Consider the following 14,870-nt stretch of genomic DNA (forward strand, 5'->3'; position numbering starts at 1 on the left):
GGTCTCCCTGGGGTCCCTAGGTGGGCTAATTCTTAGATACAGTGAGTGGCAGCTCCTGAGCATCCTTTCAAGGGCCAGGCCACTGACCCAGAGCCCTCATCCCAACCATCCCCTCTATGGAGGGGCTCAGGGTGGTCGCTTCGGGGTCGCTTGTGGTGCTTTGTTTGCTGTGGCTTTGGCTCACTCCTAGGGTTTTTTGTTTTTTTTTTTTTTAACACAATGCGCTCTATTTGTGCTAGCAGGTGTCTCTTGAGGTTTGTAAATGACCACAGAGACCAGAACGTGAAGGAAAGTGGGATGAAGGTAACCCATTGCCCCTACATAGCTGATCAGGAGTCAGGACCCCCCAGAAGACAGCACTGACCACAAATGACTAACACAAGCGAACACGGTTGCACCCTTTTATTGGCATAGTAGCTCAGCAACAGCTGAAATGGATAAAGCGGTCCGAGGGGCAGGAGCCAGTGGCAGGCGGCTGGGGGAGCCGCTGCTCTGAGCACACCGACAGTGGGCAGAGAGACATGGAGAAGGAAGGCCATCACACGCACAACAGCGGGTTGGGCACACAGCAAGGGGTCATGCAGTGTTCCTAGGGAGGGCAGGACACTGCTCCGTCCCAGGAGGTTCAGCCTGCTTATCGGTACTGCTGCAATTCTCGCGTCACCTGCTAGGAACTTGAAGCCATGTGTTCTGAACCACAAACATCCCGGCATCTATGCCAAGCTGAGGAGTTGGGGGTGGGGGAACGAAGCTTAACCAAAGAACGCCAAGGCCACATATCCCCAGGGGAAATGCTGGGTGCCGAGACAAGCGGGGGAACGTAAAATATAAACTCTAGTTCTCCACCTGCATTCCTGCAGGGGTCAGCTAAAGCCGAGGCAACACAGAGTCCCCGGGCCTTGAGGGACTTTGGGGTTAAAAATAAGTATGTGGAATTAAAAGAAAAACCCCTAGAAATGATCTTTTAAAATCTGCATTTTGAAGAAAGGGAACACACCAGTTGTGTAAAGTTATAAAATACAGCAATAAACATGTAAAACAATCATTGGGTTTGTAATTCTAAGGACACACAAACACCTACAAGGAAAGGAGCCATACATCCTATGTGCTGCACCATAGAAAAGCCACTGATGGGATAGTGGCTGATGTGGAGTGTTCTAGAAACAGCTGCCTGGAGGAACTCTCCACACTGCTCGGCCCACCTACCTCCTCACCTCTCTAGCTCTCTGGGAGCACTGTGGCCCTAAAATTCAGTGTGCTACCAAGAAATGGAGAGGGGACCAATGAGCACGCACACGTACGCATACACGCACGCACGTGCGCGCGCACACACACACGCACACAGGAGGTCTTGGGTAGTTATTATTAGTGTCCTGTGCTTTTGTGGAGATGCCTGCAGAGGAGACTTCAGGCATCAAAAGGCAGCCTCCTGCCCTGTGCCTACAGTCACTAGACAGCTCAGTCATGTCCCCACAGTCTAGGTCGTCAGATACTGCTGTCCCAGAGCTGGGAAGGCAGCCTGGTACAGGAGCCCCCCTCAGGCTTCTTTAGGAGTGTGGGCTTCTTGCATGGTGGCGGTGGAGGTGCCCGGGGCTCTGGGTGCTGCAGGGCATCCTGCCAGCCTTCTCGGGCCTCGCAGAGCTTCCTCCTCCAGTCCAGCAGTTCCTGCAGAGCCACGCTTTCGTTCTCAGAGAGCCTCAGCTGGTGGATGACCTGTGGAAGAAGAGAAGAAGTGAGGTAGCTGCAGACGTGGTGGCTGAGCAGAGTGGGGGACTACAACAGCAATGCCAGGGGGTGAAGGGCAAGGCTGGGGTGCAAAGAGTCAGTGGTCTTCAAAACCTCCAGCTACGAGACCACCAGAAACAGTATGAATCCAGGGAGTCAGAAATGACCTCCTGCAGATGGTGACAGTCATCAGGAGGTACAGAGTAGTTACCGTGTCCCGCATCTCCCAAAGGTACAAGAGAAAGCAGCATCAGCTTGCCCTGAATTCCCCGAGTTCATAAACACTCCTGTGCCAGCTTGTATTTTCTCTTTAATTCTTCCCTTAATTTGCTTCTAGAAATAAGACTTCTCAAGCCTTACCCCATGACAGGAACCCCTCATCCACCTGCACACACAGTTGGCAGGCACACGGGACAATCAGGGTGACATGCCCCATCTCAACCATATACTTTAGCTCAAGGCCAGACCCCTCCTACTCAGAACGGTTGCGAAGACTGGGCCAGACTGATGACCAAACAGTTCCCAAACACGGGTGTAATAAGAGACGGGCACTAACATGCGGCTCGCTGGAGGAAGGCTCTGTGCCTGAGAACACACTTGCCACCTGTGGTGTCTAGCCACATTATCCATGCGAGAACAATGAAGCAGAGACATTTGTCTAGGTCCTGGGCACTCTCTCAGATGGTGAGCCTTTTAACATAGGCACAGCTCCAGCCTTTGTCAGATAGCACCTGATACGCAGCAGTGTTAGCTGCTTCCCCTTGGTTTACAATGGTTCCAGAAAACTGACCCCTGGCTACCCCAACTTCAGCCTGGGCACATGGGGAGAGAGGTTGTCTTGCTAGGCGGCATCTCTTTTCTGCCAGCAGCTGGAAATCTATTAGGTCGATCATTATAGAAACTGTGTTCTGGCTAGTCTAACATGAAAAAAAAAAAAAAAAAAGAATGTGATACTCGAAGCCACAGAGGGAGTGCTGGGGAACAACTGGGAGAAACCAGAAGATGGTTCACCAATCTCTGGCTCCAGATGCCTTTCCCCACTTCCATTTTAGCACTTCTGGTTAAATGGAGAGCAGAATCCAGGACATGCACTGTGACTCTGACACAGAGAACATTGCCTAGAAAGACAGATGTGCCAGCGGTCCTTGTCCAAGTCTAAACCCACACCCTAGGGGGCTGTTTACCCATGCAAGACGATCAAGAAGGTCAGATCTGTACTCAGAGCCTCCTAAACACCGCTGAGAGGGAGTCATTAGCAAAAGGAATTTCCTAAATGCGCGGATATCACATAGGAAATGGTTATCAAGGCGGTGTCAATACTACAGTGTCAACCTCTTTGGGCTCCTGCTCTCTTCTGACTATTCTGTCCCCGCTGCAGTCTCAACACATCCGAAGAAAAGGTCCCCAAAGTGGTATGGACCCTTAGTATTTTTGCAGCTCTCCAGAATGGCTTGCACAGGGCATAATTCTGCAGAAGATGTCCGTGGAAGGCAGGCGGCTCCCACCCATCTGGAATGAACCAAGAAAGCGGGGCTCTGGGGAAGGCATAGAATTTATTCAGCGAATGAATTAGCCCTGTGGAGGGCTAACAGAGGCAGGCGACTCTCTGTGAACCAGGCTCCTTCTATGAGTTCTAAAAAGTGGTTGCTCTGTAGATGAGGAAACTGAGGCACGGGGTGCTAGTTTGCCCAGCGCCACTGAGAAAAGGCGACTTCAGAGCTTGTGTACCAAGCTATGACTCTGTTCAGCTCATCACTCAACAAAGCTGTCTAGACTCTCAGTTAAGGGGGAGTCAGGGTCTCCTCTTCTGGACTGGTCTTCTTTTGCTAAAGTGTGAGACACCAGTGTGACTCCTCACTGGCGCATCTTATCCCTCAGCCCACCCCCCCCAACTAGTGCAGAATTCTGTCATGTCACTGTCCTATGCATTGTGAATGTGCGGTATTCTCATAGAAGTTCCTTGGCTCACACTCAGTGTTGAGGAAGGAGAGGCACTTTTCCTTAGGAATGTGGCCACGAGCAAGTCTTCCCACCAGCCCGGTGGATGACCTCAAGCGCAAGCACTCACACGGGCAGCTCTAACTGGCCCGAGTGAGATAAGATAAACAAGCAAACGAATAAATAAATGAAAACCGTGTAAGAGAAGGACACAGAGTTAGAGGGAGATGTGACAGGGACTCTGGGTTCTCAGGGGAGGTGGGGAAGAGGACTGAGAGGAGGATATAACTAAGAGGCACTGTATATATGTGTGACATTTTCAGACAATAAGAAATTAAATTTAAAAAAACTAAAAGAAAAATTCCAAGGAGCTACAATGAGAGCAGCCACTGACTTCCTAACAGAATACAGGGAGCCCGAGAGCAAGGTAACACAGATAACATTATGGAAAGTCAACCCAACTGAGAGACAGTCTTCAAAACTCAGAGTGAGGTAAAGACGTCACACAAACAGAAATGTCCTCGGATATTTTGCACGAACAGAAACACAAAGTAAGGCTTCTCTTTATGCAGGAAGAAAGTGATCTCAGGTGGGAAGAAAGCAAAATTGAAGGCTCGGAAACACTGCAATTAGCAAACTTACAGGTAAACATCCATTAGGCACTTGGACTGTCTCCTAGACTTTAAGTCACACACGAATCACACAGGTCGGCCAACAGTAACTCCACAAGCCAGAGGGATTTAAGGAAAGGTTAAAGCCTTTGCTCTGGAAATGTTGGGGAAGTGATAGAAGCGATCAAACATGCGCAGACGCAGAGTGACGCACACCTATCTCAACCTCTGGCCAAACCACTAAACCTGCGGTTCTCAACCTTCCTAAGGCCATGACCCTTTGAACACAGTTCCTCATGTGTGGTGACCCCCAACCATAACATTACCTCACTGTTATTTCATAACTATAATTTCGCTGCTGCTATGAATTGTGATGTAAATACCTGATATGCAGGCTACCTGATAGGGGACCCCTAGTGGGGCTGGGATTCACAGCTTCAGAACTACAGCAAAGGAGCAGAAACAGTGTTTAAGCCGGGAATTAAAACAAAAAAAAAGAAAGTAACAAACGCCCAGTTTGTCTATGAAAAAGCCAAGTAAGGCAAGACTGCCACAGGGGCACATTTTAAACAGAGTCAAATTCAAAACCCCAACGAAAGGACCCAGGTCTCCCTCAGCAGATGGCACTGGACTCCCCCATGGCTGTGCCCTCCTTCTCTCTGGTCCAGGCACAAACGCCCGTCTATATTCCCACTAAAGCAGGAGCTCTTTTCAGCATTTCCCATGGCAACCAAAAAAGTTGCCAGATGTTAAGCCTCCATTAAGCCTTTCAAAGGAACAGCTTTGAAGTCGGCACCGCATGAGGAAGCACACAGGTGCTGGTCTCTGTGGTGACTCTGGGTGGTTGTTGGTACCAATGAGAATCATCGGGAGGGAACTTGATGGGAAAATGTCCCACATCTCCTGCTGGAGTCACAACGTCCTCCCCTGTGAGTTCGTGTGTGTGTGTGTGTGTGTGTGTGTGTGTGTGTGTGTGTGTAGGTAAGAGGTCAACCTCAGACACCATCTCATCTGTTTTTTTTTGTTTGTTTGTTTGTTTTTGTTTTTTTCGAGACAGGGTTTCTCTGTGGCTTTTGGAGCCTGTCCTGGAACTAGCTCTGTAGACCAGGCTGGTCTCGGACTCACAGAGATCCGCCTGCCTCTTCCTCCCGAGTGCTGGGATTAAAGGCGTGCGCCACTGTCGCCCGGCCATCTCATCTGTTTTTAAAGCAGAGTCAGTCTCTCACAGGTCTAGAACCTGCTGAGCACAGGGACTCACTTGTACCTGTCTTTGCAGGGCTGGGATGACAAAAGCTCTCATTTGTACCAGTTTTCCTTTGTTTATTTGCTTGTTTGTTTTAGTGTGGGTTCTGCTGGGTCCTTCTGTTTGCTCAGTAAGCACTTTACGGATGGATGGAGCAATATTTCCTTTTTTGGTGTGTGTGGGGGAAGGTTCTCTTTTGAAAGCTTGCTGCATTTACTAAAAATACTCAAATTCCCAAATACATTGTAAAATGTGAAGCTTATGCACACAAACCATTAGCAAGCTCTTTCTTAATGAGGGTGGCGGCGGCTTGAATACGGAGGAGCGTCCAGAGGAACATTATCTTTAATCAACAGGCAAAGGGCTTTCCATGGTGGCTTTCCGTGGCTTCCCGATAAGTGAAAATCTGACTGATGCTTTCAGTAATCAGCTGGAGCTCAGAATGAACCCTTCCTTTGGAGAATACCACAAAACATCCCTTAGATTTTATTTTAGAAATGAGTTAGCAATTGGGGGAAATGTATTAGGGTTAAAAGGAAAGCTGACAGAACTGCCTAAAAGAGAGGCCAGAGTGCCAACACTAATGGTCTCCATCAAAAAAAATAAGCATTTTCATGGGTACGCCTAAACGGCATTTAGGCGTTCTGCACCACCTTTGACACAGAGGGATTTTAAGTCTATATCTTCAGAGACTTGTCCCCAAAGGAAAACACTCTGGGGCTAATAACATTTAGTTTGCTTCATTTAGATCTATTAAATTTATTAGATTGTAAAACCCAAGTATCTCGGTCTCATAGGTGATAAAAGGGCTTTGGATTTTCAGAATAACAAGTCAGCGCTGTTGTGTGCTCTGCTGCGGTTCAGAAGAGCACAGACAAGAAATACTTTGAAAATCACCCAGTGTTCTGCTGGGAACAATAAAACACACATCGATTCTTCTCCTGCCACTTGATATTTCTCAGATAAACTGAATGTTATCATTCAAAGGAAAAACTGATTTTGGTAACAAAATTATTTTGCTTCTGAAAGCGAATCATTTCATTTTAGAGAGAAAAAAAATCACAGGTGGTCAAGGGTGCTGCCACACCTGAGCTCGGAGTCAGCTGACTTCACTCCAGGTGTAATCCACCCTTCCTCAGTTTCCCTTCTCGAAGGTAAATGCTAATCCCTAATCACAGAACAGTCATTAGCATTCACAGGCAGGAGGTCATCTTTAGAGCAAAGCATTAAAGCATCCCCTCTTATTTAAACCTTTGGAGTCTCTGGACCAGTCCTGAGCTCTACAAACACAACCCATTCCCTGACTTAAGGAAATGCCCTGGATGCCTTAGCTTGATACCTGCAACATAGATAGAGCAGCTGAGCAAGAGAGATTTGTTTACCACAACCTGGTTTTTAACCATTTGCCTTGGTTAAAAGATTCTTTGATAGAAGGTTTACAGAGGATCTGGGTTTTTAGAGATGGTGCAGCTGAGCAACTGGACAAGGGAGATAACACAGAAGGGGTTTTCCTGGGGAGGGGGAGGGAGGCTCTGTACTTTGTGTATATGTAACACTGTGTGCATATGTAACTGTGTACAAATGTAACTCTGTGTACAAATGTAACTATGTACAAATGTAACTCTGTGTACATATGTGGCCATAATGATCCTGGACTTCAGTCTTTACAGGCATCATGATGCCATGGTGGATCTGGGTTGGTACTGAGCAGCAGCCTGGCCTGAAGAATCAATCGCCCTCTGCAGAGCCAAGCGTGGGCTGGATGCTGCATCTCGCCCTAGAGCTAGGTCACAAAATAGCTCCTAATCATTTAGCCAGTCAGAACTGGGTGAGGGATGGACAGTGACACGCATGGGTAGCTTGTGACGATGGGGCATGGGCCCAGAGTGGCTGTAGACTCTTGACATTGCCCCTGGACTTGATAAAGTCCCCTAGGATTGCTGAGAGATTCCTGATAGGACAAATAACATCCAATGACAGGGCTTCTCCAGGAAATGGCCCTAGGGAGTGGACTAGACCCTCCTCCTCTGCACAGAAGAGAATCTCTCCAAATATGGAGCCTGGCTGGAGTCACAGTGAGAATATGATTTAGGTGTAGTTGTTTATAACAGTTTCAAATGCTATTTAAAACCTTTAATCCCAGCCCTCAGGAGAGAGAGGCAGAGGCAGGTGGATCTCTGTGAGTTCTAGGCCAGCCTGGTCTACAGAGTGAGTTCCAAAACATGCAAGGCTACACAGAGAAACCCTGTCTTGAAAAATGAAAACAAAAACAAACAAAACAAGGAAGGCTGTGCAGTCAGAGCCTGAAAGGGTGAGGGCCATTTTCCTGTTTCAATTTTAGGCGTCAGATAAAAATGCTATAAGCATATTTTTATGAGCAACTTATGCATCTCTTTTAAAAATATATCATTTTAATGTGTTTGAGTGTTTTGTCTACATGTCTATCTGTGTAGTACCTGCATGTCTGGTGCCTGCCTTGGTCAGAGTGCCATGGAACTGGAGTTACAGGTGGTTGCGAGCTACTAAGTGAAAACTGGGAACTGAACCTGAGCTCTATGCAAGAGCAGTGAGGATTCTTACAAGTTGAGCTGAGCTTTCTCTCCAGCCCCTTTGAACACCTCTTACACACAATGTTTCTGTTAGTTGTTGGATGCTCAGGGGGCCTCGTGTTAAAATGTTTGCATGTTTCTAAAGCAATGTAATATGCTTTGCATCATTTGAACACATCCTTGTGTGATTTTTGTCATCTTTCTACTTTATTTAAAGGAAAATCAATACACATCATCTATATCCTAAGCAGAGTTCCTGAAATGAGGATGTAAAGCCATGTGCGCTCAGAGATCTGTCTCTGCAAGTCCCTGATGCACCATGCAGATACAGAGATAGCCAAGGTGCAAAGCCACTAACCAGCTTCTGAGGCTGCTTTTCCTCAAGCAAAAAAATCCCTTTCTCACAAGGTCTGTACCAGGAAGATCCCTTGACAGAACCAATAATCCTTAGAAAAGGATGGCGCAGCCTGGAGCACACAGCCAGGGATCAAAGCCATGGTTTCACTACGATCCCTGGGAACTGGAGTTAGAGAATGTGAGGGGCCCCGTGGGTGCTGGGAACTTAAATCAGGTCCTCAGCAAGAGAAACCCATATACCCATATACTCAGCCACTGGGCCACTTCTCCAGCCCACCTTCTCTCTCATAAGTGACACGGTGACACCGGCAGTCAGAAAAGCAGTGACTCTGAGGCCAGGGTGAAATACGGGGGGGGGGGGGGGGTGTATCTGGGGGGGGGGTGTCTGCAGGCTGCACGAGGCCCAGCGCTCCGGCTCCTGTTTGCTCATCTTCAACCGTGTCCTGCTGTGCTCTTAACCGAGCTCTGGAGGGGTGTACTAGCTCGATTGCCCAGATCTCCCAGACTGCTGATGGATGGATGTGCACTCCTTAGGACAAAGCTAATTCTGAATGGGTAACTGGCTCCCAAGATTTTACCTTAAGTCTTTCATTTTCAGGATAAAAATAATACTTGTGAATAATTCAGATGTGAAGCCATATTGCTGTATATTTACCTCAGAATTGATTTTTCCATTGACTGTTTACCCAAAGGTGAAGAGGCATGTGCTTATATTTATGAAAATTGAAAGAAGGCAATGCCCTGGGTGTCTGAACAGTGAATATTAGTGTTGACTATCAGATGCAAATCTTATTTCTACTTGCCGCTAACAAGACACTGGAAGAAAGAAAATCAGAAAATAAAATTTGAAAAATAGATTATAAAATCAAGGTATGCTTAGGTGAATCTTAAAGATGTGGCCCAAGACAGGTGAGACTGTTGGGGAATATTATTTTCAGGTGTGTGACTTTTGTTTACAATGCATGTGAAGCCATGTTACTGTGCCTGTCTAAAATGCTTGATGGTCCTAATAAAGAGATGAACGGCCAACAGCGAGGCAGGAGAAAGGATGGGCGGGGCTAGTAGGCAGAGAAGATAAATAGGAGAACTCTGAGAAAAAGACAACAAGGAGAAGAGGACATGAGGGGCCAGCCACCCAGTCAGTCATAGAGTAAGAAGGAAAGAAAGGTATACCAAAAAAAGCCCAGAGGCAAAGGGTAGTGGGGAGAATTTAAGAAAAGCTGGCAAGAAACAAGCCAAGCTAAGGCCAGGCATTCATAATTAAGAATAAGCTTCCATGTGTGATTTATTTGGGAGCTGGATGGTGGATTCCCCCAAGAAATCAAAAGAGTAAAATATCTGAGAACATTTTGGCGTTCCATTGTGGGGTCCATCTAGCACCTGAGAAAGCTGAAAGAGAGATAGAGAGAGAGAGAGAGAGAGAGAGAGAGAGAGAAAGAGAGAGAGGTGGTGAGGGAGAGGTGACTCCTTTAAGAGTTTGGGCCTGCTGGCGAGCCCCTGAGCTGCCAGTACATTAAGTAGCAACAAAAACCGAAGTAAAACTGTCTGCCAAAGCACAAGTATATGCATTCTAGAGCTCCAGGAAGGTTGAATGCAGTTCCTGGTCACATGCTTCCTGGCTGCAAGCTTTGGGCTTGGTTTTCACTGCCCTGACCTGGGTGGGAGGAGTCAGCTGCTAGAGCACCCAGAGGATCCAGGTGTAGCTTAATAGTCTAAAGTTTGCTTGTGCATCAAAAAGGCTAAAAGAGACGCAGTAAAAAGAGGTCCAGGCAGAAAAACCTCTCAACAGGCTCCAGTGTGTTTAACAGTGTGAGTAGGCTTTAAGAAAGAAAGAAAATGCCAGGAGGTGTGGCCGCATGCCTTTAATCCTAGCACTCAGGAGCCAGAGGCAGGTGGATCTCTGTGAGTTCAAAATCAACCTGGGATATAGAATGAGTTCCAGGACTGGTTCCAATAGATACTGAGAAACCCTGTCTCAAAAAACCGAAAGAGAAAGAAAGAGTATAGTCAGTAATAGAAAGAGATAAGATTAAAAATAATAAATTAAAATCTTTAAAGAGGCAGTAAAAGCAATATAAAAGAAAAAAGCCACACAAAGATGGTAAATACGCAGGGAGTCTAGATCCTGTATGCTGTTGTGTTGACTTTGAATCTTTTGATTGCTGAGAAGCAAAGGACAGCTGCTAAGAGAGCTGAAATTGAAAGGGACTGTGGAAATAAACCAGCCAGGATAGTTTAAAAATGTCTTAAATTTAAGAAAGTGAAAAAATGTATTTGTCAAATGGAAACCAAAAGTGCTTTGGAGAAAAGGTTTTGCTTTTGTTTCCACAGGAAACAAGAGACTGTGGATTTGTTCCAGGTTGATCTGGATCTGGTTTGGTCAGGGGAGACCTCCTAAAACTTGACAGGTGATTTCTATCAACAAAGGTTATCACTGGTTTTCCCAGGATTTGGTCATTATCTCAAAACATTTCTCTCTGGGACCCTAAAAATACCTCACCCACATTCAGCAGGAAGTACTCTAGAGAATACAATGTCCACATTCCCAAGAGAAAAGGGGGTGTGGTTGGTCTTTGGTTATTTTGGGGTCATGGATGTTTGTTATAATTGAGAGGATATAGGAACATAGGATAAAAAGACAATGATTAATCTCAGATATTTTACATTGGCATGGGTTTTGGTTTGGTATATGAGTATAAATTCAAAGTTAATTTTGTTATGCTGTATGTAAGTTTTTATTCTTGTTTAAGGGACTTTTGTATATTGATACAAATTTAAGGCAATTGTTACAACACAGTGTATGTATATAACTTTCTACTCTGGTTTAAAGGATTTTTGTATATTGATACTAATTCAAGGTTACTTTTGTTACAACATATTCTAAATATGTTTCTTCTCTTGTTTAAGGTATTGTACCTATGAAATTTATTTAAAAATGTAAGATAAAATTCCGGTTTTTGGAAGCAATTGCTATGAACTATATAGGATAAACAAGAAACACAGGTCAGTAGTTAGTCATCTATAACAATCAAATTTGTAGATATTATAGGTATGTTTTCCAGATCATGTGGGGATATATTTTAGATGGATAGATGGTCTTCAAACCCTTCAAAGACCTACAGAATATTGCATTTAAAATGTTTTGTTAAAGTTTTTCATAACAATGAGGCACATCTGCTCCTGGCAGCACCAATTTATTTCAGAGATGATGGGCATTGAAGATACTACTTATGGAGTTTGCTGTCATTGTGATAAGACTGACCATTTGGGCAAGAAGCTGCACTTGCTTGGACTGCTTGACAGTATATTGTATAAACTGGACATGCAGGATCCACAGGAAAGAGACCAGTGAACATTGCTGGTCTGAAAAAGGTGGGATGGTCCTTCAGGGTTCCTGCTTCACAGAAGAAACTGCCAGATAGTCTTCAGGACACAGAGGAAAGTGACTGACAAATTGCCAATAGAGGAAGGATAGTCTTTTACGTTTCCTACTTCATGGAAAAGTCTGCCAGATATTATGGGCCAGTAGGCTGAAGATGGATGCCCCAATATTGCAAAGGAACTTTAGATGACTGTCCAGGCAGTCAGATGTCTCTGTCATTGATAGATATTTTGGAAGTCATTTGCAATGCACTTTTGTTTATTTAAATAATATTATATCCTTCTGGTGCCTTTGATGGAGTTGAAGACTAGACAGTTATAGTTGCAGTTTTTCTTAGATACGATAGCAAGTAAGTTAGGTATACAATTTTGGATTTTCTAAGATAGGTAGATTATGGAGTATTTTATTTAAATTTACCAGACACAAATGAACTGGAATTCAGTACCTTGTGAATGTAATCTTTACTTGATAATTGTTCTTATTGTATGCAGTCATACTATGTTAAAGTTAAAACTTTTTTGTTTAGAAAGAAAAAAGGGGAAATGCTGGGGAATATTTTCAGGTTTGTGATTTTTGTTTATGTTGCATTTGTTTAACTCTGTGAAGCTGTGTCTAAAACACCTGATGGTCTAATAAAGAGACGAACGGCCAATACGAGGCAGGAGCAAGGACAGATGGGGCTGGTAGGCAGAGAGGATAAATAGAAGGAAAAATCTTAGAGGAAGAGAACAAGGAGAAGAGGACATCAGGGGCCAGCCACCCAGCCACCCAGTCAGTCATGGAGTGAGAAGGAAAGAAAGGTATACCAAAATAAAGAAAGTCTAGAAGCAAAAGATAGTTGGGATAATTTAAGTTAAGAAAAGCTGGCAAGAAACAAGCCAAGCTAAGGTTGGATGTTCATAACTAAGGAACCTCTGTGTGTGATTTATTTGGGTGTAGGGTGATGAGCCCCACAAAAAGCAAAATGAATAAAATATCCCACAACCTGAGACCGAAAACAAAGGTCATGCTTTGTTATTGCTTGCTGGTTTTGTGATGAAGCCTCACTCTCTTGCTCTAGCTGACTTGGGAAGGCTATAGACCTCAGGCTGGTCACAAACACACAATCTTCTGTTCCCTGCCTCCCAAGTAGCTGTGGTTATAAGTGTGAGCTACCATGCGCATTAAAAAAAATCTGTGGTTATTGAAGTATGTATGTCTCTATTTCTTAAAATATAAAACAAAAACCAGACAAATGAAACAACAAATGTATCTTAAAGTAGAAATGGTGTTTGTGATTTGGTCTAAACAAAGTTGGTCTCTCCTAATTCAGGAAAAGTTGACTGTGCATCAATCCAGTAACATTTATCATGGGATTTAGTTCCTTTCTGGCCTCAGGTTTCAACACAGGGAAAGATATTGCCTGTAAGGCACCTTAAGGCTTTACTGACAACAAACATGGCTGTTTCTAGGCCCTAGGTGCATCCTTCCACCACTGCATGATACTGAACAATCAAGAACTATTCTTACTGATAATGATCATTAATTAATAATTTTATAATTAGCATTATTAAAAAACATCTGTGATTTCAGTAGACATTAATTTGGATTTGTGGTTGATTTTCTGCTATCAAGTTATAAGTCAAAAAAGGCTGTAAGTTTCTTTATGTCATTTGAAAGCGAGGAAATCTAGGGTTGAGGCTAGAGTTCAGTGGCAAACCTGCTTGTCCCACAGGTGTGCCAAGGACCTCCTCAAAAGCTAGAAAGGTGTGGGTGGCGCCCTGTATATTCAGCTATTGGGAGGCAGAGACAAGGAATCCCTGAGGCAAGCTGGCTTGTTAGACTAGCCACCTGCTGAGCTCTGAGTTCAACTGAGACCGACTCAGTACATAAGATGGAGAACTGTGGCAAGTGTTGGGAGCTGCAGATCCCTGACCCCTTGACTTTCTTTCCTTGCTTTAGACCCTTTGCCTGCTGGAGTGAACTGAGCACGAGACCTTGCCTGCAGCTGCTCTGAGCCTGGCGAGTCTGCAGCTGAAAGATCCTGAGAGCTGGGTGTGGCTAAAGATCCCTATATAAGCCGCTCCTGAGCACAATAAAGTTTGGCATTCTTGAATCAAGGATGACCCGAGTCTGTGTGTCTCTGTCTCTGTCTCTGTGTTATTTAAGTTCCCAGCTTAGTTCCTAGCTCCCGTACTGTCTTGTAATGGCACGGGTGCTACAGGACCATTTGGCTTTTTACAAGCAAGCTTTCTTGTCAGACTATCTTTGGACTACCAACCCAAAAATAATGACATGAGGTTTATTAATTAATTGAAGTCTTGGCCTATAGCTTAGGCATATTCCTAACTAGCTCTAATAACTTAAACTAACCCATTTCTATGGATCTACATTTTACCATATGGCTTTTTGCCTTTCTTCCATTCTGTATGCCTGACTCCCTCTGTGTCTCATTGATATCTCCTCTGCACCTCAGTTATCTCTTCCTACATCCTCTCTCTGCCTGGAAGTCCTGCCTATACCTTCTGCCTTGCTGTGCTATTGGTCATCCAGTTCTTTATTAAGCCAATCACAGCAGTACATTTTCACACAGTGTACAAATATCCCCCAGAAGAGAGCAACTGAGTACAACACTGTTATTGTCAACTTTTGGGATCCACCACGTACAGGCATACACATGTACACATATCTACAATACATGTTCACCTACACATGGGAACATGCAGACACATTCACACACTGAAAAGAAGAGAAAGTAACAAAACAAGTACAACTGATGGCAAAGACCCAGCAAATATTTATAGTAACGGCCTGTTGCTGTGAAGTGATTTAGACCCAGGGAACTAATGGAGACGTTTAAATCTATTAGACTGGAAACACAAAAAAGTGAACTCATGTTAAAACCCTCTTTCACACACCTTATTGGAACGATAAGGGAGTTGAGGATGGTAATCCACATCTCCCTCAAAGCCTGGCTGCATCGGGCGTGTCTACAGTCTGCTGCAGCACTGCCCTCCTTCCCCTGCCTACAACATGAAGCCTCCCGACTGGAGCCTGCCAGGAGGCACTAGGAATTTCGGATGCAC

The 14,870-nt window shown here is 44.8% G+C and overlaps 1 protein-coding gene across 2 annotated transcripts in view; it reads right to left on the reverse strand.

Moving 5' to 3' along the window:
• Nucleotides 1-387: 387 nt before the first annotated feature.
• Nucleotides 388-14,870, reverse strand: part of Myo16 (myosin XVI) — a 427,263-nt gene continuing 412,780 nt past the window's right edge. For both annotated transcript variants that reach the window (XM_041673988.1, XM_041673987.1), the window contains exon 35: nucleotides 388-1,713. In XM_041673988.1, the coding sequence (XP_041529922.1) occupies nucleotides 1,486-1,713 (228 nt within the window). In that variant the 3' untranslated portion in view covers nucleotides 388-1,485. The remainder of the gene's footprint in view (nucleotides 1,714-14,870) is intronic.

This window comes from Microtus oregoni, unplaced genomic scaffold, assembly GCF_018167655.1.
Source record: "Microtus oregoni isolate MIOR12 unplaced genomic scaffold, Mior012 000024F_ref0000369, whole genome shotgun sequence".
In the NCBI taxonomy this organism is placed as follows: domain Eukaryota; kingdom Metazoa; phylum Chordata; class Mammalia; order Rodentia; family Cricetidae; genus Microtus; species Microtus oregoni.